General features: G+C 38.4%; 1 protein-coding gene across 7 annotated transcripts; it reads right to left on the bottom strand.

The window, feature by feature from the left end:
* Window positions 1-4,770: 4,770 nt before the first annotated feature.
* LOC120603141 (interferon-induced very large GTPase 1-like) lies at window positions 4,771-27,751 on the bottom strand. Of its 7 annotated transcripts, none has more exons than XM_039863462.1 (4): window positions 27,544-27,707; window positions 26,615-26,684; window positions 25,574-25,701; window positions 4,771-13,732 (listed from the first exon to the last, which is right to left on the bottom strand). In XM_039863462.1, exon 4 carries the CDS (start codon window positions 13,728-13,730, stop codon window positions 6,444-6,446), a length of 7,287 nt encoding a protein of 2,428 aa, XP_039719396.1. In that variant the 5' UTR covers window positions 13,731-13,732; window positions 25,574-25,701; window positions 26,615-26,684; window positions 27,544-27,707; the 3' UTR covers window positions 4,771-6,443. The 7 variants fall into 7 exon arrangements, with proteins under 7 accessions (XP_039719396.1, XP_039719400.1, XP_039719395.1 ...); XM_039863466.1 differs by having other exon boundaries at window positions 25,578-25,701; window positions 26,615-26,702; XM_039863461.1 differs by having other exon boundaries at window positions 26,615-26,702.

Genomic DNA, 27,751 nt, shown 5'->3' on the forward strand with positions numbered 1-27,751 from the left:
TCTGATATTAGTACCACTACCACTTTTCTCTGAATGCCATTTGCTTGAAATATCATTTTCTACCCTTTCATTTTGAGTCTGTATTTGTCTCTGGAGCTGAGATATGTCGCCTGGAGGCAGCATATGATTGTGTTTTGTTTTTTGATCCATTCTGCAACTCTGTGCCTTTTTATTGGTGAGTTCTGTCCATGTACATTTAAGGTTATTGAAATATGAGGTCTTTTTATAGCCATTTTAACTTTTGCTTTCTGGTAGCTCAATGTTTCTATTGCTTCCTTGTCCTTGTGTTTCTGTTTTCTTTATTTTGGTTGGATTTTGTGGGTTTTTCTTCCAGTTCTTCTTGTTTTATGTTATATACTTCAGTTCTGAATCTTTGGTGTGTGGTTACTATTACGAATATGTAAAGGATAGTTATATATTTACAGTCAACCATTTTCTCTGCATGTGCCTTATCTCCATTCCTCTTTGTGAATTTGGATCTTTGAATCCTCCCCTTTCAGTCATTGTTATCTCAATTTGTCCCTATGCATGCTGAACGTTCATTACTATCTTGTCATAACAATTCTCTTATTATTTAAGCTTATAATGCCCTGTTCTTAGTAAGGGTTGCACTCCTCTGCTTCTATTTGCCTGAATGTCACTTTACTCCTAATTATGGTTTTTTTGTTTTTGTTTTTGTCATTTTGTTTTAGGTGAGCTGACCCCTTTCAGTATTTCCTGTAGTGCTGGCCTTGTAGTCGAGAATTCCCTTAATTTTTATATGTCTGGGAAAGTCTTAATTTCTCCTTCATATCTAAAGGAGAGTTTAGCTGGACACATTATTCTAGGCTGGTAGTTCCTTTCACTTAATAGTTTAAATATTTGATTCCATTCCTCTCTGGCCTGTTAGATTTGCACTGAGAAGTCCGAGGATAATCTCATGGGTTTTCCTTTATAAGTTACTGTTATCTTCTCCCTGGCTGCCCTGAGAATTCTGTCTTTGTCCTTGATTTTTGATAACTTTAATACAATGTGTCTTGGTGAAGGCCTTTTTGGATTGAGATAATTGGGTGTTCTGTTGACTTCTTGAATTCCAAGCTCCAGCTCATTCCTTAGATTTGGGTAAGTATCGTCCACTATTTGTCTGAAAATGCTTTCTAGTCTCTGCTCCTTTTCCTCACCTTCGACAATGCCCATTATTCTTATATTTCCTCTCCTGATGATATCAGCTAGTTCTTGAATTTCTCTTTCATTATTTTTCATTCTTTGTTTCTCTCGTTTTCCTTCTGATTTATTTCTAGATTTCAGTCTTCGACATCACTGATCCTTTCCTCCATTTGGTCGACTCTATCTCCAAGTTGCTATTTCATTTTCAACTCTTGCAGTGTGTTCTTCATCTCCAGAAGTTCTATTTGGTTCTTTTTGAGGGTTTCAGTCTCCTTGCTCTGCTCATCTAGTTGTTTTTTCAGTTGCTGAAATTGTTGATTTGAGTTGTTTTGGATCTCATTGAGTTTTTTCAGAAGTACCATCCTGAATTCTCTGTCATTTAAGTCACGTATTTCTGTGCCTGTAAGCTTATTTTCTGGAGATTTTTCTTTCTTTCTGAGATGCCTTGTCACCTTGGTTGTTCATTGTGTTTAATGGACTATTTTTCCGCCTGGGCATTGATGGGTATTCTGTTGTTTTTCCAGAAAGATTTATTATATAAAGGTCTCTCTTTAGCCTGCTGGAAAGAAGGTGCTTTTTTTTTTTTTTTTGGTTTCTGGTAGGTGGCGTCTAAGCCTCTTGGATCCCTGCTTTATATAAAGCCTTACAAATGCCTTTTTATTTTCTGATAAATATATAATTATGCTCACTACTCTCAGTCTCAGTCTCTGTCAGTGTTAGCAACAGTTTCGGTAGCGTTTGCTCAGATTCCCCTGGGGCTCCACAGTGATCGGTTTGGAGGGTATTGGGGGGAGGAGTCCTCTGGTTTGGGAGTTGGGGGCTGCAGTTCAGCCTTAGTTTTCCAACCGTGGCTGTTAAAAATCAACTGTTGTTTTTCTGCCGTCCCGCTTCTCTGTTTTCTGCCCTGATGACTAGGCCCTGCCACCAGCCAGCTGCGGGTAGCTCATAGCTTTCCCAGGCAGGGCTGTTCAGGGAACTCGCTGCTCCTACTCCCTTTTCCCTCCTCCTACAGGTAGCTCCGGTGGCTGCAAGAGGCAGCTTTTTTATTTCTCTCAGTCCACCACCCGACACCCAGGGTTCTGACCTGTGGTAGCTCTTATGTGCAGATCTCACGCTTTGATGTGCTGGTGTGCAGTTTGGGTGTTTTTTGTTGAGTTTTAGATATTCAACTTATTGTTGGTTCAATTAGAGAGATCTGGGGACATCTCTCACTCCGCCATGTTTCCAAAGATTGAGGTGGCACCCTTTTATAGAGGGGAAAAAATGAAGCAGAGACAGGTTGAATAAGTCTTCCAAGGTCATACTCCTAATAAATGGTAGAGACTCTTGCAGAATTAAGCAGTCCAACTCCGAGTTTATGTTCTTCACTTCGACTTCAAGCTGGCATTCCATAACTCTCAAAACTTTGCTTGTATCTACTAATTTTTTGTTTTACTTTAAATTATTTTCTTCTTTTTGCTTACCCGTTTTAATTTTTACTGGGCTAACTTTCCTAATAAATCATTTGCATGTGAATCAATGTTTTAGGCCTGCTTCTGAGGAACCTAAGACATATTATCTTCTGTATTGCTAAAGAATTGTGACAGTGACTTCTCTGTGTCTTTGATTGGTTGATTAGTGTTTGAAATAGTTGTAACTTCTGGTAAAGTACCAAAGGGCATCAAAATCTTGAGATGTATTTTGAGCTGTAAGTTAAAATCACATTTATTTAGAACTTACTGTGTTCTCAGCTGTGATTTTCCAAGGAATTCCTGTTGAATATTTCTGCCCATGAAGCCCAGATGAGACTATCTTAACCAATCAATGTGGTTCTAATAAAATGTTACTCAAAAGTAAAGGAATAAAGAACTTGAGAGAGGCAGTATAACATTATAATAACTTATACTTAGAATACTTTTCTGTGTATGGCACTGTCCTAAATACTTTCTATATAGCAGTCTATTTCTGGACTGAGAAATGTACTATTTTACTGATATGGCACTTCAGCACAGAGAGATTAAATTACATGTACAAAGTCTCACAGGTACTACTACCACAAAAATAGTAGCATTAATAATCATCATTGACAGAATCAGTAATAGTACACATATTTTCTTTCACTACCTTGTCTACCCATGTACCTCAGCACTACCACAAAGGCTGAATGACTTTTCTAGACTTTAGTGAAGGGTTAGAATGATCAAAAGTAATTAAAATTTGGGGGGAAGGGAAAAATTATGTTTTACATGTCTTTCCCCATAGTTCAAAGGAAGAACGTGCCAAAACTTAAGGGGGTCAATTTTTAGACACACCCTGCTGTCGTCAGCTGAGGCTGCCATAATATAATACCATAGGATAAGTGTCTTAGACAACAGAAATTTACTTCTTACAGTTCTGGAGCATCTAAGATCAAGGTCCTGGCTGATTTGGTTCCTGGTGAGGGCTCTCTTTCTGGTTTGCAGATGGCTGCATTCTTGGTAAGTGCTCACATGGTCTTTCCTTGGTTCATACATGTGGAGAGAGTGAGATCTCTTTGGTGTCTCTCATCATAGGGGCTCTGATCCCATCATAAGGGCCCTGCCCTCATGAACTCATCTTACCCGAATTATCTCCTAAGGCAACCCCTCTTGCCAAATCACTTTGGGAGTTAGGGCATTAACATAAATTTTGGGGGGACACAAACATTTAGTTCATAACATATCCCATTCTCTAGATGTCCTCATATGTATATCCTCTCTATGAGAGAGAGCTACTTAAAAACTTCTCAGTGCATATTTTCATCTTCAATTAAGAAACTCACATCTCATTCATCTTGTCTTAGGTGATCTTGTCTTAGGATCCATCACCCTCGTAGCCCCATTCCTATAGGCCTTGTGACTCCTTTCGCACTGCACTTGGAATCTCTTGCTTAACTTACTCTGGAAATCCCCTAAATGTACTGATGTGGTGACCCCCAATATCTGTGTTTCTATATTTCCCACTTTCAGTGTATCTGAGAGACTCATTCACTGACCATGTGAAACTTACCTCTCCTGACCTTACAAGTCTGACCACCTCTATTCCTGTGACCTACACCTGGGCCCAGTATCACCTGCTCTTGATGTGATTTTCATCCTACTGACTCCATTTTCCCCCACTCCTCTGGTCCTGAGGGCTTCACCCTCAGTGACCCTAATCCAATGACACTATAATCCCCTTAGTCATGACCCCTCCTTAATGGCAGCTTTACTCTCTCCATACTGTCACAGAAAACCCCAGTCCTACATCATCATCATCTCTCTATCCCAATTTACTTCTTGCCAGTTAATTTTTTGATCTCTTGAACACAGTTTCTGAATCTCATTTAATAATCATACTGTTTCAATGCTTAAGGAATTTATTAAAGATTTTTATTATTTATATACAATAATTTTGACTTGAAAATAAAAGTTATTATATGATATATATTTCTTAAAGGCCATTATAGATTCATTAAACAAATACAAAAAATTCATCAAATGTTAATTGAACATTGCAAGAATACAGAGACAGGCCTTGTGCAATGCAGGAGTTCTATTTCTGTCATCATTTCAACATGATCACTTTAGGAGTTCCAACTCTTACTGAGACTATTTTCCAGAGAACAAAAGGGAAACCATACTATTCAAGAACACCTGTTGTTGTTTTTTTCAATAATTTTTCTGTTTCAGGATTTCTTTTGGAGACATGGTCATTTGACCTCAATCTGAGAGTATGCTTAAAGCCCTTTGAGGGTACAAAGATATCAGAATCAGCACTCCTGTCTCCCAGCTCTGAGATCCAAGTGTTTTGATTACTGTTCCCCGGATTGTTTGTTTCACTGGCTATGGGGCGGTAGAGCGTGTGCCTGTAAATGGAAACCAATGGATGCTCTTATGTCCAACATGAAGAAATTTTCTTCTTTAGATCAGTGGTCCCCAACTTTTTTGGCACCAGGGACCAGTGCTCCTATGAAAATATAATGCCTGATGATCTGAGGTGGAGCTAAGGCAGTGATGCTAGCACTGGGGAATGGCTGCAAATACAGATGAAGCTTTGCTCACTCGCTCACCTCCTGCTGTGTGGCCCAGTTCCTAACAGGCCATGGTCTGGTGCCAGTCCACAGCCTGGAATGGGACCCCTGCTTTAGATCATCAGCTTTGAGAACTTAGCATACATCATTATTTTAGAAGGTGTACGTCTGCAGAATGGTGATTTCTTTCCCCTCTCAGGTTCTTGGTTGGCTTCAGAGTGTTTTTCATTTTTATTATGATCATGACCCTATGGCTCAAATAGTGAGAAAAGCCACAAGGGTTCCTGCTTTGAAGATAAGCATTTCTCTAACATTTGAATACATAAAAAGAATTTCTTATTGAAACATCAGAACCTAAAATCTATATATTCTTTGATATTTTATTCTTGAAGGAATAGTTTTTAAAATCATTAATGGTTTAATCAAATCTAACTTTGTCCATACAATTGATTAAAATGGCCCTTTCATCTCCTCATAAATCTTGTTCCAAAAGCCAGTCTGTCTTAGATTTGTACAAAGCACCAGGCTTTGGGTATCTAAACTCTTGTGAACCACATATTTTTTTAAAGCATACACAGGGAACTGCCAAGATGCCAGAGAAGAAGAAGATGATAGTTAAATGAGAAAAACAGTTATCCATATTTGCTTGATAATGTTTCCTGAATAGATGCAGGCTGTATCCTTGTCAAGTCTCTAGTGTTGTTCTTTCCCAGAACAGAATCTGTCTAAATATCACTATGCTTGGGAATCATGAACTGTCCATGAATATTTTTCCATTCAAGGGTTAGCAACTTTTTCTTACAATTTCAGAGGGTTAAAAAAAAAAACCACTTTAAGAAAAGGCAATTTGTAGCTTCCAGTCAAGAACCGTATATTGGCTTGAAATATACATCTACTTAATCTATGAAATTTGTAGCAGGCTGCAATGATTTTGATTTCTCTCTATGAAAACAACTTTCTCTGAGACTTTATATAACATTATATATCATTTAAAAAATTCTGAATAATAGTTTAAGAAGTAGGGATTTTAAATGGATTTATTCGATTTTTATTATATATTCATATATTTTAATAATTTGTTTTTTAACTAGAAGGAATTGACACAAAGAAAAATGAATTCCTTTCACAGGAAATCTTCAACTCCTAAAATGGTAATTATTTCTCTTTAAATGTTTCATTTGAAAAATGGAAATAATGAAGGTTGTTATTGTCAGGAGGTATTTTAGGATTGTTTAAATACTATAACTGTTTTGTTCAGATTCTGGTACTCTTTTGTGGTCATTGCTTATTATTGTTTTTTTAAGTCATCAAGCACATCCTGCTTTGTGATTTTGGCCCATGAATGAGGGATTTCACCTCTACCTATAAATTTTTTCTGATATTTTTCTTCTAGGTTTGATCTGAAGTGACAGACAAACCATTTCCAGTACGGCTGGGTGGAAGAGTCTGGGGTGATGCTCCATGTAGCATATTCCCCTCCTGCCTGTCGATAGTTCTTATATGGGAATGTGCTCAAATCCGACAATATAAATGAAAGATCACTTGCTACCAAACTAGTACAGTAATCAATGACCAATTCTTCTGTCTTATAAAATCGCCATCCATTGGTACCTATAGGACGGTGGAAGGGAACACTGTGGTCTCCATCATGGTTAGGGATTGTGTTTGTACAAATTGCTCCACAGAAGGGACACTGTTTCCAGCAGCCACAGAGATGTTCAGAGAGCATTTTCTGGATTTCAGGAACCATTCCTTCCACAGGCATACTCAAATACTTTTGTTCTACTGTCTTCATGGCAGGATCCAAAGCTTCACTCATGGCTTCTTTGAGAAACTCATAATCTTTTATCTCCTGGTGTTCAATGCTTATCAGGTCTTCTCGTGGAAAGATCAGGTTACTCCCCAGGTGATCACAGAACAAATCCAACCACTCAGACACAGTGCTGCTTTTATCTTTAGCTATTGCTGTAGACTGATGAATAGCTAAGAGGATGGCATTCTTGATGTCATCAAAACTTATTTTAAAAAGAGTCTTCATTTTTTCACTTCTTTCATCTGCATATATTTTAATACGGTTTTCAATGTAATTCCTAAAAAGCGATTCTGGATCATGAAGGTACTCCCAGTAATCATCAAAATTTTCTTTTTCTGCCAGAGAGATAAGAATGTATTTCTCCAGGTTAGCCCTGTTTTCATTGAATTCGGGGCAGGTAGCTCGCATTTCTCCAGCAATTTTAAGGACCATTTTTTCCCAAATGGTGGTAGAGGCAGCAGGAGTGAGTTTGTGCCATAGAAAATCAACAAATGTTTTAATTGAGGTTGCTCCTTGACAAGAGATCTTAAAACTCATGAAGAAATCATCTTTTTTGCTTTTCAGATAGTTCACAGGATCATTCGCTCTTTTGAATGCCCTGTGCATCTCCATAAAATTTTCTGATGCTCTTTGGAATAAATCTAAAGATAAGTCAATTTTATATTTACTTGTAAACGTGTATCTTTTCTCATTGGAGTCAGATTGCACCTCTTCTTCTATTATTCTCAGGATTTTATGGAAATAACTTGGATTATAATCATGTTGTTGCCTCTGAAGGTTTTCAAGAGTTTCAAGAAATCGTGAAACAATGTGCTTAGTGGTCTTTTTTATGGATTCTTGATCAGAGACCTCTAATTGCCTTGGAAATATGTGATATTTCTTGCTTATTTTGACATGTTCGTCAAAATTGTGTAGAAACCTTTTTCCAGAATTTTTCCTCAGTCTGGTCACTATGTTTGTCTCCTTTTTAAAATAGTCCAAAAGGATGCTTTCAGAATCTACATTAATGTTAGGCTCTGTGGCTGGAGGGAGAGCTGAGGATACAACATAGACCCATTTTTCCCAAAGTTCATTGAATTTCTCATGTAACTCTGTCTCACTTAATTCCTTGCCCTTTATGGTTAAAGCCAATCTTCTGCTTTTTTCTAATAATTCTTTTTCATAAACTGACTTTTTATTATTTAGTGTTTCTTGACTCTTTTTAAAACTGATAAGTTCCTTGACTTTTCTTTGGCTGTCTAAAATAAGTGCCTCTTTAAGGATTAATAGCTTGTTTTCAAAACTTGCTTTCCACTGAATCAGTATTTCACTATCTTGATCTTCATTAAAATATTTTTCAAGTTCTTGCTTGATGGCTTCATATTTTTCTGTAACTGGAGCCTCAAGTGTGCTTGTTGTGAGTGTCTGGATTTTACCATTCTGAATATGGTTGATCAGCTGGTTCTGCAAACCTAACACATGACTCCTCAGCTCCCAGGTCCAGTGATTATATATGGTTTCCAATTTGCTCATGGCCATGACCTCTCGGGTGTTTCTGAAACTGAAAATAAAGTTCTCATTCACCAGGGCTCTCCACAAATCTTGAACTCGGAATTTTACATCTGATATCCTCATGATGCTTCCCCTAGATTCCTGTTTGGCAGTCATAAGAATTCTCCTTCTCAGTTCCTGGACATTGTGGCTGTAGCGAGGATTGGGAGGGGCCATTGGGGGATTGCCATCCCAGAGGTGAGCAAAGTAGTAGACATTAGTATCAACATCAAACTTAATGACATCACTAAAGTGGGTTATATCTGAGCACTGTTCTTGCTCAGCTGCTATTGCTGTCATTTCATCTAGTCTCTGCTCCAACCGCCTCCGTCCTTCTATAGTTTGGTCTTTAGCTGTAACTTCCCCCACATTCTGATGGACAAAGAAGCAACTTGGGGAGAGTTTTACTTGTTTCATCCTCATGAAGGCTTGGACAACTATTTGTAGAATATCTTGCATTTCTGATGGATTTTCCCCAAAAATATTTATCAGAGTTAAATTTCCAAGTCCAATCACAAAGGTTGCCAACTCATTGTCATGATTGTTGGATTCGTTGCGAAGTTCTGGGGCCCGAAGTCCTTCTGTGTCCACAACGAGCACAAAGTCAAAGCCAAGTTCGTCTGTGAATGTTTCCTCCACCTTCAGGAGCTGCATGTAGGCCCCCTGGGTACACCTCCCAGCACTAACAGTGAGCTGTAGCCCAAATAGTGCATTCAGCAGGGTGGACTTCCCTGAGCTTTGCAGGCCAAGGATAGAAAGAACAAACAGGCGTTTATTTCCAAGTTTCTCAGAGACCTTGTCAAAAAGAGCTGCCACCCACTTGAGAGGCACATATGAAGCATCCCCATCCATCAGCTCAATGGGAACACCAGATATCATCAGATCTGCAGCAATCTGGGGAAGAGAGGTCAAAAGGATATCTTTTATAGAATTAGTTTCTTCTAGAGCTTCATAGATCTGGCCAGCTTCTCTGAGAAATTGCTCAATTCCCAAGGTACAATCACTAATCTCTATGGAGAGAGCTTCTATCTTATCTTGCCAAACCTTCAGTTTGTCGCTATTTGGTGCCGTTTGCTTTTTTGTTTGTATCTCTGACCACAAAGACTTTTTCTTTTCATTCAGTTTTTCTAAGTGTCCTGCAGTCAGGTTGTCCAAAAACGCACTCAGCCATTGCAAAAAGTAGAGTGAGGTTTGAGTTTCTGAATGTTTCCGGAGAATTAGGAGGACAGATTGCATTAACTCATTGAGAGGAAAGGCTCTGGTCAACTGTTGGCATCGTATTCTTTGTTTTTCTGCCTCAATCTCACTCTTGTGTTGTTCAATGCTCCGATTCCCCTTTTCTCTCAAGTGATAGAGTTCTTTGTCCTTTTTACACCAAAGGTGCCACAGTTGTCCTTGAAGGGGTAGTAAGTTTTCTTTCACCTGAGATATCTTCTTATGTTTCAGTAGGGCCATTACAGTCTCTGCCTTTTCTTTGGCTTCTTTGCAATCTCCTTGGTCTTCATCAATAAGGAATCCTTGCTTGTGAGCAATCTGGGTACAGTCCTCTAGGCTGAGAACAGTGTCTGAGAGCTTTAGCAAACGTGTGATGGTAGTTGTGAGCTCCTCTGTTAATTCTGCCTCATTTCTGTTCCTGATTCCAATCATCACTTTCTGATTAGAGTTATTGGCCATGGTTTTTTCTTTGTTGTCAAGCAAACAGATCAAAGGTCTTGGTGACTGACTCAGGTCACGGACAATTTTTCGGTTTTCTTTATTATCATCAGAAGTGGACATGAGGACCACAATGAGAGAAGACACCTCTTTCAGGAAGGAGAGTTGCTTCTCATATTCCTTTGCATTTCCATGAAGGTTAGTGAAGGTCAAGCATTTGTCAAATCTGTCCTCATCTTCCCCCCCAGGACAGAACCAGCAGACTTCCACCACACCCCCCATCAAGAGACAGTCTTTGCTGCTCCCTCTGCAGTGTCTGTGAAAAAAGACATCATATTTACGTTTACTGAGAAGACAGTTCATAATCTGAGATTTGGAAGCAGAGAAACCATTTCCAACTCTAATAAAGGAAACAATGGGGGCAGAGACATGGCACATCTGCTTATTCTTATAATTGTTCTTCTCTTCTTTCGGTGATTTCCTTACTTCCTGCCAGCTTCTTCTAATTTGACTGAGAGACCAGAGAGAGAACTCAATTTCAGAATTGCAAGGATTAGGTATGAGAAGGGGGAGAGCAAACTGACAAATGGAAAGTTTGGTCAAAATATATTGTCTGGCAAAATCATCAGCACAGTGAAGAATTGCCATCTGAATATCCATAGGATGAATATGGGGCCTAGGATTTGTGGCTGAAGGATTAGTGGGAGGATCACTGTCTTCAAATGAGTCTTCATATGGATCAAAAGGCTTATTTTCCTGATTCAAGGCACTTGGATAGACTTGATTCTGTGTGTTAACATCATCTCTGAAGACCAGGTATCGCAGCCCATAATCCAGCATCATGAGCTTCTGCAGGAAATAGAAGGGAAGTTCCTCTTCAGACCTGGGCTGGGTATTGTAAACAGAAGCCTTGTAGATCAGTTGGAAGTTAGCTCTGCTCATCTTTTTTGGATAGTAATTTTTTAGGCCTAGACGTTGGAGTAATTCTGGGAAAGCTCTGTCTTCTATGACTTCCCATTCGGTATTTTCATCATGTGGTTCATGGGGCTGTTTCTTTTCATGGAAGATACTTTGCAAATTTTTTCTCACTTCATCCATTTGCAGTGAAGAGATGGTGGGTTCATAATTACCATCAATGAGGAATCTCAAATCTTTCTCTAGATTTTCCCAATTATGATCTGCTTCAAGTCTGGTGAGGACACATGCAACTTCTTTAGATAAAGATTGGCCCATGTGATATCTTATTAATGCCAAACGTTGTGTTTTCTCCTCTGGAGAAACTTCTGTAACTCGAACAGTAGCTGTAAGAACTGTGAGTACGAGGAATGCCTGAGCCCTCTGGGTGCAAATATTTTTGAGTTCCTGGTATTGAACTTGGGCAGTTTGCATTTTATCCAGTAGGAAGTCTAACTCAGCACACCCCAGGAGATACTGAAAAGTATTGTTTACCACATGATATCCTGCACCAGCTGCAATGGAAAGTAGCAAGAGCTGTATGTCTGGCTGCTCTGTTTTTTGGAGGTAATTCAAGAAGCAGCCAAGAGACAAGCTGACCTCATAAGTGACCTTTCTTTGAGCTTCCTCCACTATTTCTGTAGATTCAGATTTGGCCTTAACTCCCATGAGGTAATTCTGGGTTTCCTTTAAGAGTTTAATTAATTCAGAAAATTGAGAGATGTTGGTGTGCTCTTGCTCTGTCTCTGACTGGAAGATCCACCGCATGATGGAATGAGCCTGAGGAAAGTTTGTCACTTTATAGATGTGAGGATCCAAAAGGCTACTCAACTGAGATTTGATAAATTTAGTTTTATAAATGGAAGACTCTTTGCAAAAGTTGACAGTGTTTACCAGAAAATTCTGCAGACTCCGATCTGTGAGGCATATGTTAACCCAAGTGTCATAGCTTTGTATTTTTTGATTCAACATTTGCTTGAAATTCATCAGTGTTTTAAGTTGCTCTTCAGGATTAGATACCTCCCAGGATTTCACATCTTTTAGGAAAACCCTAGCCTCCTTGCTAGCACTCAGTAATTCTTCTCCAGCCTGGATCTGGGCAGTGAGGCCACTCACAGCATTGTAGCTGTCTTTCAGGAAGTTAGCTATCTGAAGAGGATCCTTAAAATCACTTCTGTGGCTGGAGAGGATGATGTCCCAAATGGGCACCAGCTGAAGCCCCCGGTCAATGACACACCAGGTTTTATTACTGGCAACTAGGCCAGCTTTCCACTGGAAAAAGCTATTTGCTTCAGGTGGGCCACCTGTCTGGGCCACAGATAATTGGACTTTGATTTGGAGATTTTGGGAAGTTGTGCTTTGGGAGGCCGATTTTGAATGAGAGTCTGACACATCCACACCGGCAGCAACTTTCACTTGAAATCCACTATAGCTGCCCCTTATGTACCTATTCAGGAACTCTGCTGACTGCTCTTTCACTTCTGCCAGCTGCTCACTTCGGAAACCCTCTGAAATGGCTTTCCACCAGTAGATTCCTCCCAGTTGCAGAGGGCCCTGGTTGGCATGAGAGCCAAACCTGTGGAAGAAAGCTTCAGTCCTGTGCCTCAGCAGGGGTAGGCTGTCTGAGCCTGCAGGCTGACCCAGAAGATCTTCAATACATTTCAATTCCTGGAGTGCAGCCTTGGAGAACTGGAGCTGATCAATGGGAAAGTGGCAGGAGGCAAGTGGAACGTAGTTGAACTTGAGAGAGCAGAAATAAGAGTGCTCAGAACGTGATTGATGGGTTTCCTTAGATTCTGAATGTTTGCTGTGATCCGTACCAGTTTCCAAGCTAAATCCCCAACCTTCACCATTGGCTGAGGCAGTTACACTGAAGCCCAGCTTCTCTATTGTCTTGGTGAACAAGGATGCTGCTTGAAAAGACGTAAATTCCTTTGTTTCCATTCGTGTGCCCTGCTCAGGGCCAAAGAGTAAAAACTCTTTGGGGACACTGAGTAGCTCCTCTGTCTTCTCTATATGTTCCCTTTGGTAGCTGGTTTTATAAATTCCCTGCAAGGCCAACCCTCCAGATGCCCATCTCACCAGATCTTTATCTGAGAGATTTTCCCTGTGAGACAGTATCCCCTCTGTGAAGTTAAGTTGTCTCTGTATGTCTTCCATGACTTCTTGTAGGGACTTTTCGGGGGGCGGCCAGTACTCTTTGGGGATCTCCATTGCCTGCCTCAGCTCTTTCTCTTTTTTCCTCACTGCCTCTTCTTGTTGTTGCTTCCTTTCTGACAGCAAGTTTCTTAGCTCCTGCAGCACCTGTTCTGCCTTCTTTTGCTTTTTCTTTACCATTTCCACCTGAGACTCTTGTAACTCTAAAAGACTATCTGACTGTGACAAGTTAAGCAGCTTCTCCAGAGCCCTTTTCTCCCAGGGATGTTGTGCCTGAGATTTGAGCTTCTGGAGGTCTTTTTTTTCTAGATGTTGTAAGCTTTGAGCACAGGTCACGCCTAGGTGCTCCTGCAGCTTGGGCAACCAGTACTCAACTGCCAGTCCTACTTCTCTCAGCATCTCTTGGAGATTTTGTTTCCTTTTACTTCTTAGCAGGGATTCATCAGGGGTTGACTTTGTTGTGTCCATGTCTGTGAAAAGAAAAGACACTCAGATAGCCTGTGCCATGACCTTAGGAAGTGTCAGCCATGTGGCCAAAAGAGTGAGTGTACTGCAAATGCAAGTCTTTAAGGCATTCTCATCTCATTCTTTCATTATTCCAGCAAATATATTTTGTTAACACTGTTTATAAATTTGTGCGTGTGTGTGCAAAATATCTTTGTGGGTGTTCTCAACGTGGGCTGCCTTTTTAGTTGCCAGAATAAGTTGCAATTTAATAGCCTGGTGTTTGGCACTTTCTATTTATACAGAATCAATTGCATGGAGAGCGTTAAGCTGAGGGCTGCAGTTTGAAAATATACATGAGCTTGATAGCTTGATGTTTATTTGAAAAGCAAGAGTAGTACCACTATTATTCCTTAATTAGTTTCTATCAAACTTGTATTGAATGATTCCCTTTCTGTCTCTCTTTTACTTCTTATGCCATTTTGTAATATTTATGTACTCTCCTGTCCTTTAAAATGCACTTCTTAACATCAGCATCATGGTGTCATAAGATGCTCCTCCTTTGTGTCCCCATTTTAATACAACTAATTAGACACCCATCTTTTCTGCCTCCGTGGGAATGGTGGGACCTAGCGCTACATACCAAGGGATGTGAAAGTAATCTTGACCACCTGTGCATATGGTAATAGGCAGAAGACTTCAGTATGGGCTCTGGAACTGGCAGAGCCAGCGAACCAGTCTTGTCATGACTGGAAAAAATCCTTTATAATGCTGACCTAGGCAGATACCTACAGATGAGAGAAATTTGCAGAAGTCCAGTCTTCCCAAAGGGAGAGTCCAGCATGAGTTTGGTTATATTACACGGGCTAAAATATCTGGTGGTGGTGATCTCTCCAGTGGAGAAAAAGGAAAGGGGTGCGTGAATACCTGGCTACCTCAGTCATGTGGGACATGGCTAGAGAAACACATTGCTTTCTAGAGACATCCAGAGTACTGTGGCAGGACCTCCATGACTTGGGGGCTTGGAGGGGTGGTGGGTAGGAAGGAAGAGATGAGAAAGAGGTAGATAAAAATATCAAAGAGCATTAAAGGGATGAGGTTCCTGCTGATTGCGTTGAGGACTTCAGCACGAAGGCCTCCCATGTCCTTCAGAGAGAACTTCACCAAAGGATCTCCCCACTGGCTCTGCAGGCATGCCTAGTGCCCTGGGTGCTCAACCCATAAGTTTGCCAACCCTGTGGCCAACTCCTTTGGTGAGCTCCCAAGTTCAGTTTGGAGAGCTAGTCCCATAAATGTAGTGCTATCAGAAAAACACTAGGATCTGGGTGCAAGGGAGAAACCACACATTTGAACTATAGCGCCACCTTCTGGAAAACAAAAGAGACGTTTTCTGGAGCCAGCCTGGTGAGCTGTAAAAACTAGAGAAGACATAAAAGCTTAAGAATTCTGCTACAAGAAAGAACAAGAGGAGTGGAGCAGGTATACCCATGTAAAGGCCGATAAAACCCAGCTATAATAGCATTAATAAACAAAATAGCTCATGTAAGGCAAGTAGTAAAGATTTAAGGAGGTGTCTGCTACTTTAAAGGCAAAAGCAGCAATACAAAACTACAAGGACATGAAAAATCAAGGAAACATGTCATGACTAAAAGATAATAATTCTCCAGTAACCTAGCTTAAAGGCATGGAATTTTGTGACCTGGCTGACAAAGAATTCAAAATAGCTGTTTTAAAGAAACTCAACAAGCAACAAGAAAATACAGAAAGACAATTTAATTAAACCAGGGGAAAATATGTGAACAAAATGAGATATTTTCCAAGGAAACAAAAATCATTCTGGAATTCTGGAATTGAAGAATTTAATGGATGAAATGAAAACTGCAATAGAAAATATCTGTATCAGAGTAGAGGAAATGGGAGATATAATAAGTGAGTTAGAGGATAGGTATTTTGAAATAACCCAATTAAGAATAAAAGAATGATAAAGATTTTTTTAAAAAGGCTACGTGATCTATGGGATTAAATGAAAAGAACAAAAGTTAGAACAATCAGGATTCCATAAGGAGAAGAGAAGGGTGCAGAATGTTTGTTTAAAGAAATAATAACTCAGGACTTCCCAAACCTGGGGAGAGAATTGGACATCCAAGTTTACAAAGCTGATATGGATCACTGTATTATCGCGATGCAAAAAGACCTCCAATCACATTATAATGAAACTGAAAACTGAAAGCCAAAGAGAGAATCTGAAAAGCAGACAGGGAAAAAAGATTGTAACTTAAAAATGGAACCCCCTTTAGCCTATCAATGAATTTCTCAGCAGAAACCTTATAGGCCAGGAGAATGTAAAATGACATTCCAAGTGTTGAAAGAAAAAAATTGTCATCCAAGAATACTTTGGCAAAGTTACCCTTTAGATATGAAAGAGAAATTATTTCCCAGACAAACAAAAGCTAAGGGAGTTTATCATCAGTAGACCTGCCTTGTAAGAAATGCTGAAAAAAATTCTTTAAGCTGAAATGAAAAGATGCTAATCACCAACAAGAAAATATATGAAATTATACAACTCTGATAAAGGTAATATTTAGGAAACCATAATTCTGTAATAGGATGGTGTGTTAACCACTTAACTATACTGTAAAGGTTAAAGGGAAATAATATTAAAACTCTCAAGTTCATTTTATGAGCTACTATAATAGTTAATAAGTATACAATATATAAAGAGGTATGTTATGACATTAAAATATAAAGGGGTGGAGCTCTTACAGATGATCAAAATTAAGTTGCTATTAGCTTTAAATGGACTGTTTTATCTATGAGGCGTTTGTTGCTTTCAGTTTTATATACCGCATGTGAGTGATATGTGGTTTTCAACTTTTTCTGTCTGACTTATTTTGCTTAGCATGATTATTTCAAGATCTATCCACGTCACAAATGGCAGTATTTCATCTTTCTTTATGGCTGAGTAATATTTCATTGTATATATGTACCACATCTTCTTTATCCAGTCATCTATCGTAGGACACTTCGAATGCTTCCATGTCCTGGCCACCGTGATCTATGAGGTGTTTTATGTTAGCCTCATGATAACCACAAAGCAGAAACCTAGAGTAGATTCACAAAAATAAAAGGAGAAACAGAGCATACCAATTTAAAAAGGTAGGCAGAAATGGAAGGAAAAAAAAAAACCCAATGGAAATAAAAAATAAACCAGAAAGCAATTAAGAAGATGGCAGTACTAAGTCCTTACATGTCAGTAATTACTTTAAAAGTAAATAGATTGAATTCATAAATCAAAAGGCGCAGAACAGCTAGATGGATTACTATCACAAGACACAACTATATGATGCTTATGGGAGATTCATTTCAGCTTTAAAGAGACACATAAACTCAAAATGAAGGCATGGGAAAGGATATTCCATGTGAGTAGAAAACAAAAAAAAGGGGGAGTAAATATACTTATATCAGAAAATAGACTTTAAACCACAAATGATAACACAAGATAAAGATGTCTCTGTATAATGATAAAGGGATCAATTCATCAAGAAGATAGAATAATCATAAATATATATGCACCCAAAATTAAAGCACCCAAATTTAGTAAGCAAATACTAACTGATCTCAAGGAAGAAGACAATAATTCAATCGTAGTGAGAATTCAATACCCCCACTTTCAGCAATGGACAGATCATCCAGTCAGAAAATCAACAAACACATTGGATTTGAAACATATATTAGACCAAATGGATCAGACAGACATTTATGGAACATTTCATGCAACAGCAAAAGAATACACATTCCTCTCAGTTGTACATGAAACACTATCCAAGATAGATCATATGATAACACACACAACAAATCTCAGCAAATTTAAGAGAACTGAAATTATATCAAGTATCTTTCCCAACCACAATGGTACTAAACTAGAAATAAACAAGAGTAAAACTGGAAAATTTACAAATATGTAGAAATTGAACAACACACTTCTGAATAACCAATGGATCAAAGAAAAATCAAAAGGAAATTTAGAAAAATCTTAAAACAAATGAAAATAGAAACACAACACTGAAACTATTGGATGCTTCAAAAGCAGTTCTGAGAGGGAAGTTTATAGTGATAAATACATATATTTAGAAAAAAAGAAAAAATCTCAAATAAACCTAACTTTACACTTCAAGGAACTGGAAAAAGAAGAACGACTAAGTCCAAAATTAGCAGAAGGAAAGAAATAAAGATCAGAAGAAAATAAAAGATCAGAATAAGTCAAAGACCTGAAAGTTAATGAAAAAAAAATCAGTGAAACAAATGGCTTTTTGAAAAGATAGAATTTACAAACCTTTAGCTATACTAAGAAAAAAAGAGAAGACACAAATAAAAAGAAATGAAAGTAGAGACATTGATATTACAAAGGATCATGAGAGACTACTATGAACAATTATATGCCAATAAAAATTATATAACCTACAAGAAATGGGTATACTCTTAGAAACATACAGCTGACCAAAGCTGAATTGTGAAGAAACAAAATTTGAACAGACAAATAATAAGGAGATTGAGTTGGTAATCAAAAACCTCTAAACACAGCAAAACCCAGGACCAGATGTCTTTACTGAAAATTCTACCCTACATTTAAAGAATTAACATCAGTCCTTTTCAAACTCTTCTGAAAAGTTGAAGAGGAGGGAAAACTCCCAAATTCATTTTATGAGGCCGGCATTACCCTGAAACCAAAGCCAGATAGGTATACTACAAGAAAAGAAAACTATAGGCTAATATTCCTGATGAATAGAGATGCAAAAATTCTCAACAAGATATTAGCAAACTGAATTCAAGAACACATAAAAAGGATTATTATACACCATGACCAACTGGGATTTATTCTTGGGATGCACGGATGGTTCAGTACACAAATCAATAAATGAAATACAGAGACTTCCTGGTCAAGATGGCAGAGTAGGTACACTCTGCTCGCCTCCTACCATGACCACATCAAAATTACCACTAAATTATAGAACAACCATCTTTGAGAACCACCTAGAGACTAGCTGAACAGAAATCCTATAACTGAGAATAAAAGAACTCATGTCCAGACTGGTAAGAGGGGTGGAGACGTGGAATGGGGTGGTCCCACACCCATGGTGTGGCACTTAAGAATCAGGAGGGATATCTCAGCTGCAGAGGTTCCTCCTAAGGAGTGAGGGGTCTCAGGCCCACACCAGTATTCTCAGCCCAGGGCTCCAGTGCCAGGAAGAGAAGTCCTCACAACTTCTGGCTGTGAAAACCAGCAGAGATTGTGTCCCAGAGAGAAAAAGGACTGTGGGAGATGGAGGCATTGCAGCTTCAACTAAGTGGCTGCAAGCCTGGCATAAGTGGCAGTTTATTTCAGCTGACATCATGGTGCCCACCAAAGTGTCCCAAACCTGAAACAAGTGGCAGCCAGCCTCAGTTTGTAGCATAGCCTCTCCCAAGCACTTCCAGTCCCAACACAAATAGCAGCTCACCTTGGCCTTCACTAAAGCCCCTCCCAAGAGGCTCCAGGACCAACACATCCAGTGGTTAGTTTCAGACCATACCAGAGCACCACCAAACCATCTCCACAAGTGACACCAGAACCCTGCTAAAGCAAACCTGTTCTAAAGGGTCAGCCTCTACACAACAGCTCCTTCACTGCAGTCATGACTAGTCCTCACAACCAATCAGACTGAGTTTCAGTCCCTCTCACTGAAGTGCCAACAGCAAAAAGGCTCAACTACAACAGTAGGGCACCCATAATTCACACAAGGGATACACCTGAAGCACCTGGCAGGCTACCAGGGAGACTGCACTGCTGGGCCCCAGAGGACGCCTACTATATAAGGCACTCTACCAAGACTGGGAGACATAGCAGTACTTCCTAATACATAGAAACAAATGCAGAAAGGCAGCCTAAATGAGCAGACAAAGAAACATGTCCCAAATGATAGAACAGAACAAAGCTCCAGAAAATGAACTAAAACGCATGGAGACAAGCACTCTACAGGTACAGAGTTCAAAACACTGATTATTAGGATGCTCAATGATCTCAGTGAGAATTTCAATCAAGAGATGAGAAACAAAAGAGGAGATAGAAAACTAAAAGAAGTACCAGTAATAAATGAAGAATACAATAACAAATGAAGAATACATTTGAAAGAATCAACAGATTAGATGAAGCAGAGGATCAAATCAATGATTTGGAAGATAAGATAGCAGAAGACACCCAATTAGAACAGCAAAAGAAAAAAGAAAAGAAAAAAATGAGGATAGTTTAAGAGGACTCTGGGAAAACATGAGTTGTACCAACATTCGCATCATAGGGATGCCCGAAGGAGAAGAGACAGAACAAAAGATTGAGAATCTATTTGAAGAAATAATGACTGAAAAATTCCCTAACCTGGTGAAAGAAACAGACATATACACCCAGGAAGCATAGAGTCCCAAATAAGATGAACTGAAAAAGGTCCACACCAAGACACATCATAATCAAAATGCCAAAGGTTAAAGACAGAATCTTAAAAGCAGCAAGAGAAAAGCAGTTAGCTCTCCTAAGACTGTCAGCTGATTTCTCAACACAGACTTTGCAGGCCAGAAAGGATTGGCATGAAATACTCAAAATGATGAAAGCAAGGACCTACAATCAAGATTACCTAGCAAAGGTATTAGAATTGAAGGAGAGATAAAGAGCTTCACAGACAAGAAAAAGCTAAAGGAGTTTCACCACTAAACCAGTATTACGAGAAATGTTAAAGGGACTTTTTGAAGAAGAAGGAGAAGGAGAAAGATGAGAAAAGGGAGCTGCGGGGAGAAGGAGGGTCAAAGTTATAAATAACATTAACAATAACTACATATCTATCAATATTTACTTTAAATGTAAATGAATTAAATTATCTAATCAAAAGAAATAGTGTGGCTGGATGGATAAGAAAAGAAGACCCTTACTTATCCTGCCTGCAAGAAACTCACTTCAGATCAAAAGACACACAGACTGAAAATAAAGGGATAGAAAAAGATATAAAATGGAAATGGGAAAAAAAAGCTGGTGTAGCAATACTTATACCAGGCAAAAGAGATATAAATTACAGCATAGAGAATGTAGTCAATAATATTATAATAACTATGTATGGTTTCAGATGGGTACTAGACTTATAGGGGTGATCACTTTGTATGTTATATATATGTCTAATTACTGTGTTGTACAGCTGAAAGTAATATAAGATTGTATGCCAACTGTAAATGAAAATGTAAAATTATTTTTAAAAAGGAGTTTAAAAGTTAAACTAATGTGCAAATATATCAATTATAGTTCATAGAAACTCATCTTAAATTCCTGGCTCTAGCCATTTTGGAGTATCTATCCAGTTCTGATGGGGGGAAATGGTGATACCTTTTATGTCTTGGAATCCCATTTTTCCTATTTCTTTCCCGAAACTGTGGTCCCTATTTGAGACATTAAATATTGGGCATTAGTTTGCCCTATTTATATGACTGTTCTATATGAAAAGCTCTTGAATCGTTCTCTCTCTTCCTTCTGGTCCATCTTTCTTGTTGCATCTTGAGACTCATATTTGAATCATTTGTTTACAAAACTTTGAAAATTCTTCTTTGGTTCATGACATAATGAAATTACTTGGCCCTGGCATTCAAGACCCCTTATAATCTGACAACGATTAACCTAATTCCTTTCACAACCACTCTTTTTCCTTTTCCCATTTTGTGGTTCGCTTTCTTCCCTTAGAAAACCACACTCTTTCCTCAGCCTCAGAGTTTTCTTAATCCTGTATATTGAGGGGGAGCAGAATACATCACCCTAACGTGCCACTTTGGCACGTGGATTATGTTGAACTGAAGGCAATTAAGAGCCAGCATACTCAGGAAAACAGCATGGTATTGGCAGAAAAACAGACACACAGACCAATGGAACAGAAATGAGAGTCCAGAAACAAACCCCTGTATATATGGGCAAATAATTTTCAACAAACAAAAACATACAATAGAGAAAAGAAAACCTTCAATAAATGCTGCTGTGAAAATTGGAAAGCCACATGCAAAAGAATGAAACTAGACTGTTGTCTGTCACCATACACCAAAATTAACTCAAATTGATTCAAACACCTAAATATAAGACCAGAAACAATAAATAGCATAGAAGAAAACATAGGTACCAAACTCCTGGACCTTAGATTTCAAGAGGCAAGGGAAGTAAAAGCAAAACTAAATGAATGGGACTATGTCAAACTAAAAAGTTTCTGCACAGCAAAAGAACAAGACAAATTGTAACCAGCACCTCTGATAATGGGCTAATATCCAAAAATATACAAAGAACTCATACAACTCAACAACAACAACAACAACAACAACAAACAATCCAATTAAAAAATGAGCAGAGTACCCAAACAGACACTTGTCTCAAGACATACAGATGGCTAGCAAACATATGAGAAGATGCTCAACTTCACTAGTTATTAGGGAAATGCAAATCAAAACCACAATGAGATACCACCTCATACTGGTTAGAATGGCGGTCATCAACAAGACAAGTAATAATAACAAGTGTTGGAGAGGTTGTGGGAGAAAAGGAACCCTCATACACTGCTGGTAGAAATGTAAATTGGTACAGCCACTATGAAAAACAATATGGAGGTTCTTCAAAAAATTCAGAACAGAAATACCATATGACCTAGCAATCCCTCTTCTAGGTATCTACTCTAAAAATTTGAAAACATTTATTTGTAAAGATATATGCATCCCGATGTTTACTGCAGCATTATTCACAGTGGCCAAGACATGAAAACAACCTAAGTGTCTTTTGATAGATGATTGGATAAAGAAGCTGTGGTACATATATACAATGGAATATCACTCAGCCATAAGAAAAGATGTAATACTGTCATTTGTGACAATGTGGATGGATCTTGATATAATCATGCTAAGCGAAATTAGTCAGACAGAAAATGTTGAGAACCATATGATTTCACTCATATGTGAGGTATAAAAGCAACAAATAAACTGTGACAAAGAAGCAGAGACTCATGGACATGGACAAAAGTTTAGTAGTTACCAGAGGGAACGTGGCGGGGGGAGGTAGATAAGGAGAAAGGGGTCAAATATATGGTGATGGAAGGAAATTGAATTTGGGGCGGTGAACACACAATGCAATACACATATGACATATTATTGAATTATACACTTGAACCTGTATAATTTTATTAACCAATGTCACCTCAATAAGTTTAATTAAAAAACCTCCAGAATATGCAAAGAACTCTTAAAACTCAGCAATAAAAATGAACACTCCTATTAAAAATGGGCCAAAGATCTTAACAGACACTTCACCAAAAAAGATATGCAGATGGCAAATAAGCATATGGAAAGATGCTTCACATTATATGTCATTAGGGAAATGTTAATTAAAGCAACAGTGAGGTATCAGTATACACCCATTAGAATGGCCAAAATTCAGATCACTGACTATACCAAATACTGGCAAGGATGCAGCGTAATGGCAACTCTCACTCACTACTTCTAGTACTGCAAAATGGTACAGCCATTTTGAAAGACAGTTTGGTTGGTTTTCATAGAACTAAACATAATTTAACCATAAAGTCCAGCAATCACACCACTCCTTGATATTTACACAAATGATTTGAAAAGTTATGTCCACAAAAACCTGCACGTGGATGTCTATAGTAGTTTTATTCACAATTTTGAAAACTTAGAAGCAAAAGATGTCCTTAAGTAGGTGAATGGATAACCTGGTACATCTAGACAATGGAATATTATTCAGTTCTAAAAAAAAATTAAAAGAAAGAAATGAAATAAGACCCAAGGAAACTTATATGCATATTAGCAAGTATAAAAAGCCAGACCAAAAAAGATACATACTGTATGATTTCAACTATACGAATTCTGGAAATAACAAAACTATGGAGACAGCAAAAGATGAGTAGTTGCCAGAGAGTAGAGGGAAGGAAGGGATGAGTAGGTGGAACATAGTGAACCTATTTCCTAAATTGTAGGGTTGGTTACGCTTCATTAGACATTTTTCAAAACCCATAGAATGTGCAAGACCAAGAGTGAATCCCAATGTAAACTATGTACTTTGGGTGATATTGATAATGTCAGTGTAGGTTCATCAGTTGTAACAAATGTGCCACTTGGGTGGGAGATGTTGATAATGGGGGAGCCTATGTCTGTTGGGGGAGGGCACGAGGTATATGGAAAAATCTCTGTACCTTCTGCTCATTTTTTTGTAAACCTAACACTGCTCTAAGGCATAAAGTTTGCTAAAAAGACAGAACAAATTTTACAGAATTGCTTAGTGAAATTGGTAATCTATAATTACTTTGAGAAAGGTTTAGTATGCTTCTTAGTACCTGATAAAATATGCCAACAAAAAGTCAGTAAGCATAAAGAGCACTCGAACAATATGATTAACAACCCAACCTGATGCCCAACACTGCATGCAACATTGTTGTCTTGTGTCTATATAATCTATAGAAAACCTTTTTGCTGGGCACAAAGGAGCTACACACTGCACAAGGAACAGCCAAATGTTTGAGAATTGTTGGTAGATAGATGAAGAGAGGGGAGAAGAAAGGTGCATCCTTAAGGTGAGGGCATGAAGATATGTATTTGGAGAGCCAGTCTAGGGATTATCCTAAGAGATGTGGTCTTCACCAGCCAGAACTCTCCATGAGGGTGGATCAAAACAGGATGCCCCAAATTGTTTTCATTGTTTGGTTTTTGGTGCCCACTTTTTATATGTGTTCCTGTTCTTTGACTTTGGACTTGTTGTTGGTATTTGGTCTTATTGGATTGACTACCCTGGGTAGGGTGATGGCTACATTAGTTAGAGATTCATTCTCAATTGTAGCTCTAGACTTCTGTCCAGATTCCCTTTTAGGACTGCATATATACTCCCTTCCCAGTCTGATAAAGGGCTGGTAATGTGGACACTTTTGTTTTCTGGACACCTTCATTTTTAGGTCTCCATTTATAACTTTTCATTTCTTGTTGGGTGTCTACTACATATCAGGCATAAGATATCCTATATATTCAATTGTAACAATTTGCTCTTGAATCTCTTACCTATTCCATATCCACACTGCCATTGGGCCCTCATCTTTTCTGCTCTGGTATATTCAATAATTTTGTTTTTCTTGCTTATAATTTATTCTTACATTGCTTCCAAAGTCATCTTTCTGACATCTAAATTTAAATAATTTATTGCCTTGTTTATAAAACCTTGAAAACTCTTATATCTTTATGATACACTTAAAACTACTTTGGCATTCAAGGCTCTTAAAATTTAACAGTAATCAATCTCTACAATTTCTTGCATAGCCTCTCATTTTCCTTTTCTTCATACTCACCTCACCCTTTTCCCGTAGACACCACACTCTGCCATCTTTCTTCCTTCGTGTGGCATTTCTTGACTCTTAAATATTACACCGCGTTGGTCTTTCTCGACCTTCCTGTCAGGGGCTCTATATTATTTCTGACCTCATTCGAGTTTCTCCTTATTTGTGAAGCCTTCTATTAATATTCTAGGTTGAGTTAGGAACTCTCTTTTCTGTCTTATCAAGAGTACCTTGTGCTTATGTGTATTATATAGATTTTCACAATGTTTCTTGATTATCTGTTTGGATTATATATTCCCTTTCTCATACTTATAGCCATTATTTATAGGTCAGTGACCATGTCAAATTCATATTTTGTCCTTAACAAGTCTCACACTCTATCCTTGGGTCTCTGTTTTAGTCTCTGCTCCTTTTGACTTTTTTTCATCACTATTTCATTTTCATTCTCTGTGTCAGTTCTTATACCTTTTTCTCTTGCATTTTCCTTCTTACCTACTTGTCTCCTTCAGGCCAAGCTCTCCTTTTCAGGTCGCTCCAGAGATATGTGGATGTAGAGTGTGTTCCTTCCCCGATTCTTTTAAAGTTTTATGGCTCCCAGATTTAGTCCAGGTTCTGGCTTCCTGTGTGGGAAAGGGCCTGGATTTATAATAAGGTCAGGAAAAAAAAAAACCGGTTTCACCATGTTTTAACATTTGTTATCGTTAAGGCCCAAGAGTCTTGAATTTTGTGTTTAGTAATGACTCTTAAATTTAAAAATCATCATAAGGATTATTGATTGTAAACTGGGTTCTTCCCTCCCTCCCTCTCTGCGCCTCCCCTCCCCCCCTCAATTTAACCTCAAAGGCAAGAGAAGTAAAAGCAAAGATTAAATGAATGGACTAGTTTAGTGGTTAACAGAGGGTGGGGGAACAGGGAGAGGGGAGGGAGCTAGGGGTAGAGGAGGTCAAATATATGGTGATGGAAGGAAATTTAACTTCGGGTGGTGAACACAATGCAATACACATGACATATTATTGAATTATATGCTTGAAACCTATATAATTTTATTAACCAATGTTACCCCAATAAATTTAATTTAAAAAAGTTTGAATAGGGTTCCACAGTAAGAGAGCTAGTAGTTGATACTGGGAGGGAAAATGAAAGAATCACAGATGGATAATGTGGGCAATAAATATATGAGAAAACAGCAAAAAAAAAATAATAATAATAACTAAAAAAAAATAAATAGGGTCCCTGTATCAGGCAGAGTTATTGCCAGAGAAAACCTTTTTGTCTAAATAGGGTCTCTGTATCAGGCAGAGAGTTATTACCAGAGAGAACCTTTTTGTCGGAAAGACTTATATGCATGGTATGGGAAACATTTGTTTACCAAACATTTGCTCTTTTCATCTTTCTGTGAATTATCTTCTACCCCTTTGAAGTTCCAGACTCCTAACCCCTTTCTCTTAGCTCAGGATGATATATTAGTCTCAAGTGCCTGATTGCCTTTGTGTTCTCCAGCTTCTCTGCCCAGGGCTTTATTATATTCCTTACCCAGTTCAAGTTTCTCCTTATCCGTGAAGTCTTCCACTTATCTTTCAGGTTGAGTTAGTGCCTCTCTTCTCTGTACTTACAAAAGCACCTGTTACTTACATGAACCATAATAAAAATATTAAACTTTTCTTGAGCCCTTTACTCCTGGAAAACAGTTATAGAAATCTATCCACCCTTCTGTGCTCTAAGATATGGCTTACTGCAGAGAACCACTCTTCCCTCTATGACTTAGATAAGACTCATCGATGTCTCCCTTTTTCATTTGTAATGAAGCCACAGACCCTTTAAGTTTCCTTTTTTTTTTTTGCTTCAAAAAATATGAGCTGAACTGTATGTCTTTTTTGATCAATCAAAACAAAATGCTTGTAACTAAACCTTAATTAAGCTTCTCTCTAGGCCCCTGAACTTTGACCCACCTCTTTCTGACTCAGCAAATATCCCCTCCTTAAGATCCTGCCTAAGTATCAGTAAACCTCAGGGAAAAATGTTTCCTGATTATCTCACTCCCTCCATACCCCGTTCTTTCTAAAAAAAACCTTGTTGACCCTTCCTCATAAAAAGAAATTCCTTTTTGCCTGGCCTGTCAGCTCTATGTTTGAATTGTTTTCTCTATTGCAAGTTTCCTTCCCTTTATTGCAATAATCCTTTCAAATAAAGTCTCTTTTTATCTGTCCAGATTTATTTTTATGTGGTAATACAGAATACCGAATTGTTTAGTTGTCTATTTAGATAATATACTCCCTTTCCCCCGATTTAGAGCTGTTTTTTGAAGCAATGGCAGTACCATATTCATGTTTGTGTCCTTAGCATGTCTTAATCTGCTTGTGTCTGACTGTTCCCTGTGATTATTTTCATCAATTTCTGTTTCTACTTTAGTCTTTGAGTCTGTCTTTGTATCTGTCCACCCCATTCCTTCCTTCTTTACCTACCTGTCTCCTTGAAGCCAAGCTCCTGTTTTCAGTTTGCTCCAGAGAGATCTGCCTGTAGAATAAGTTCCTTCCCTGAGTCTGGTAGGCTGCTGACACATCTCCAGCCCAGACTCAGGCTCCTGCTGTGGTTGAGGTTCCTGAATTTATTCATTGAAGAGGAAGTGAAAAAAATGGTTTCACTTTTGTTTCTGTTTTTTTTTTCCTTAAA

This window comes from Pteropus medius, unplaced genomic scaffold, assembly GCF_902729225.1.
Source record: "Pteropus medius unplaced genomic scaffold, Ma_sr-lr_union100, whole genome shotgun sequence".
Classification (NCBI taxonomy): domain Eukaryota; kingdom Metazoa; phylum Chordata; class Mammalia; order Chiroptera; family Pteropodidae; genus Pteropus; species Pteropus medius.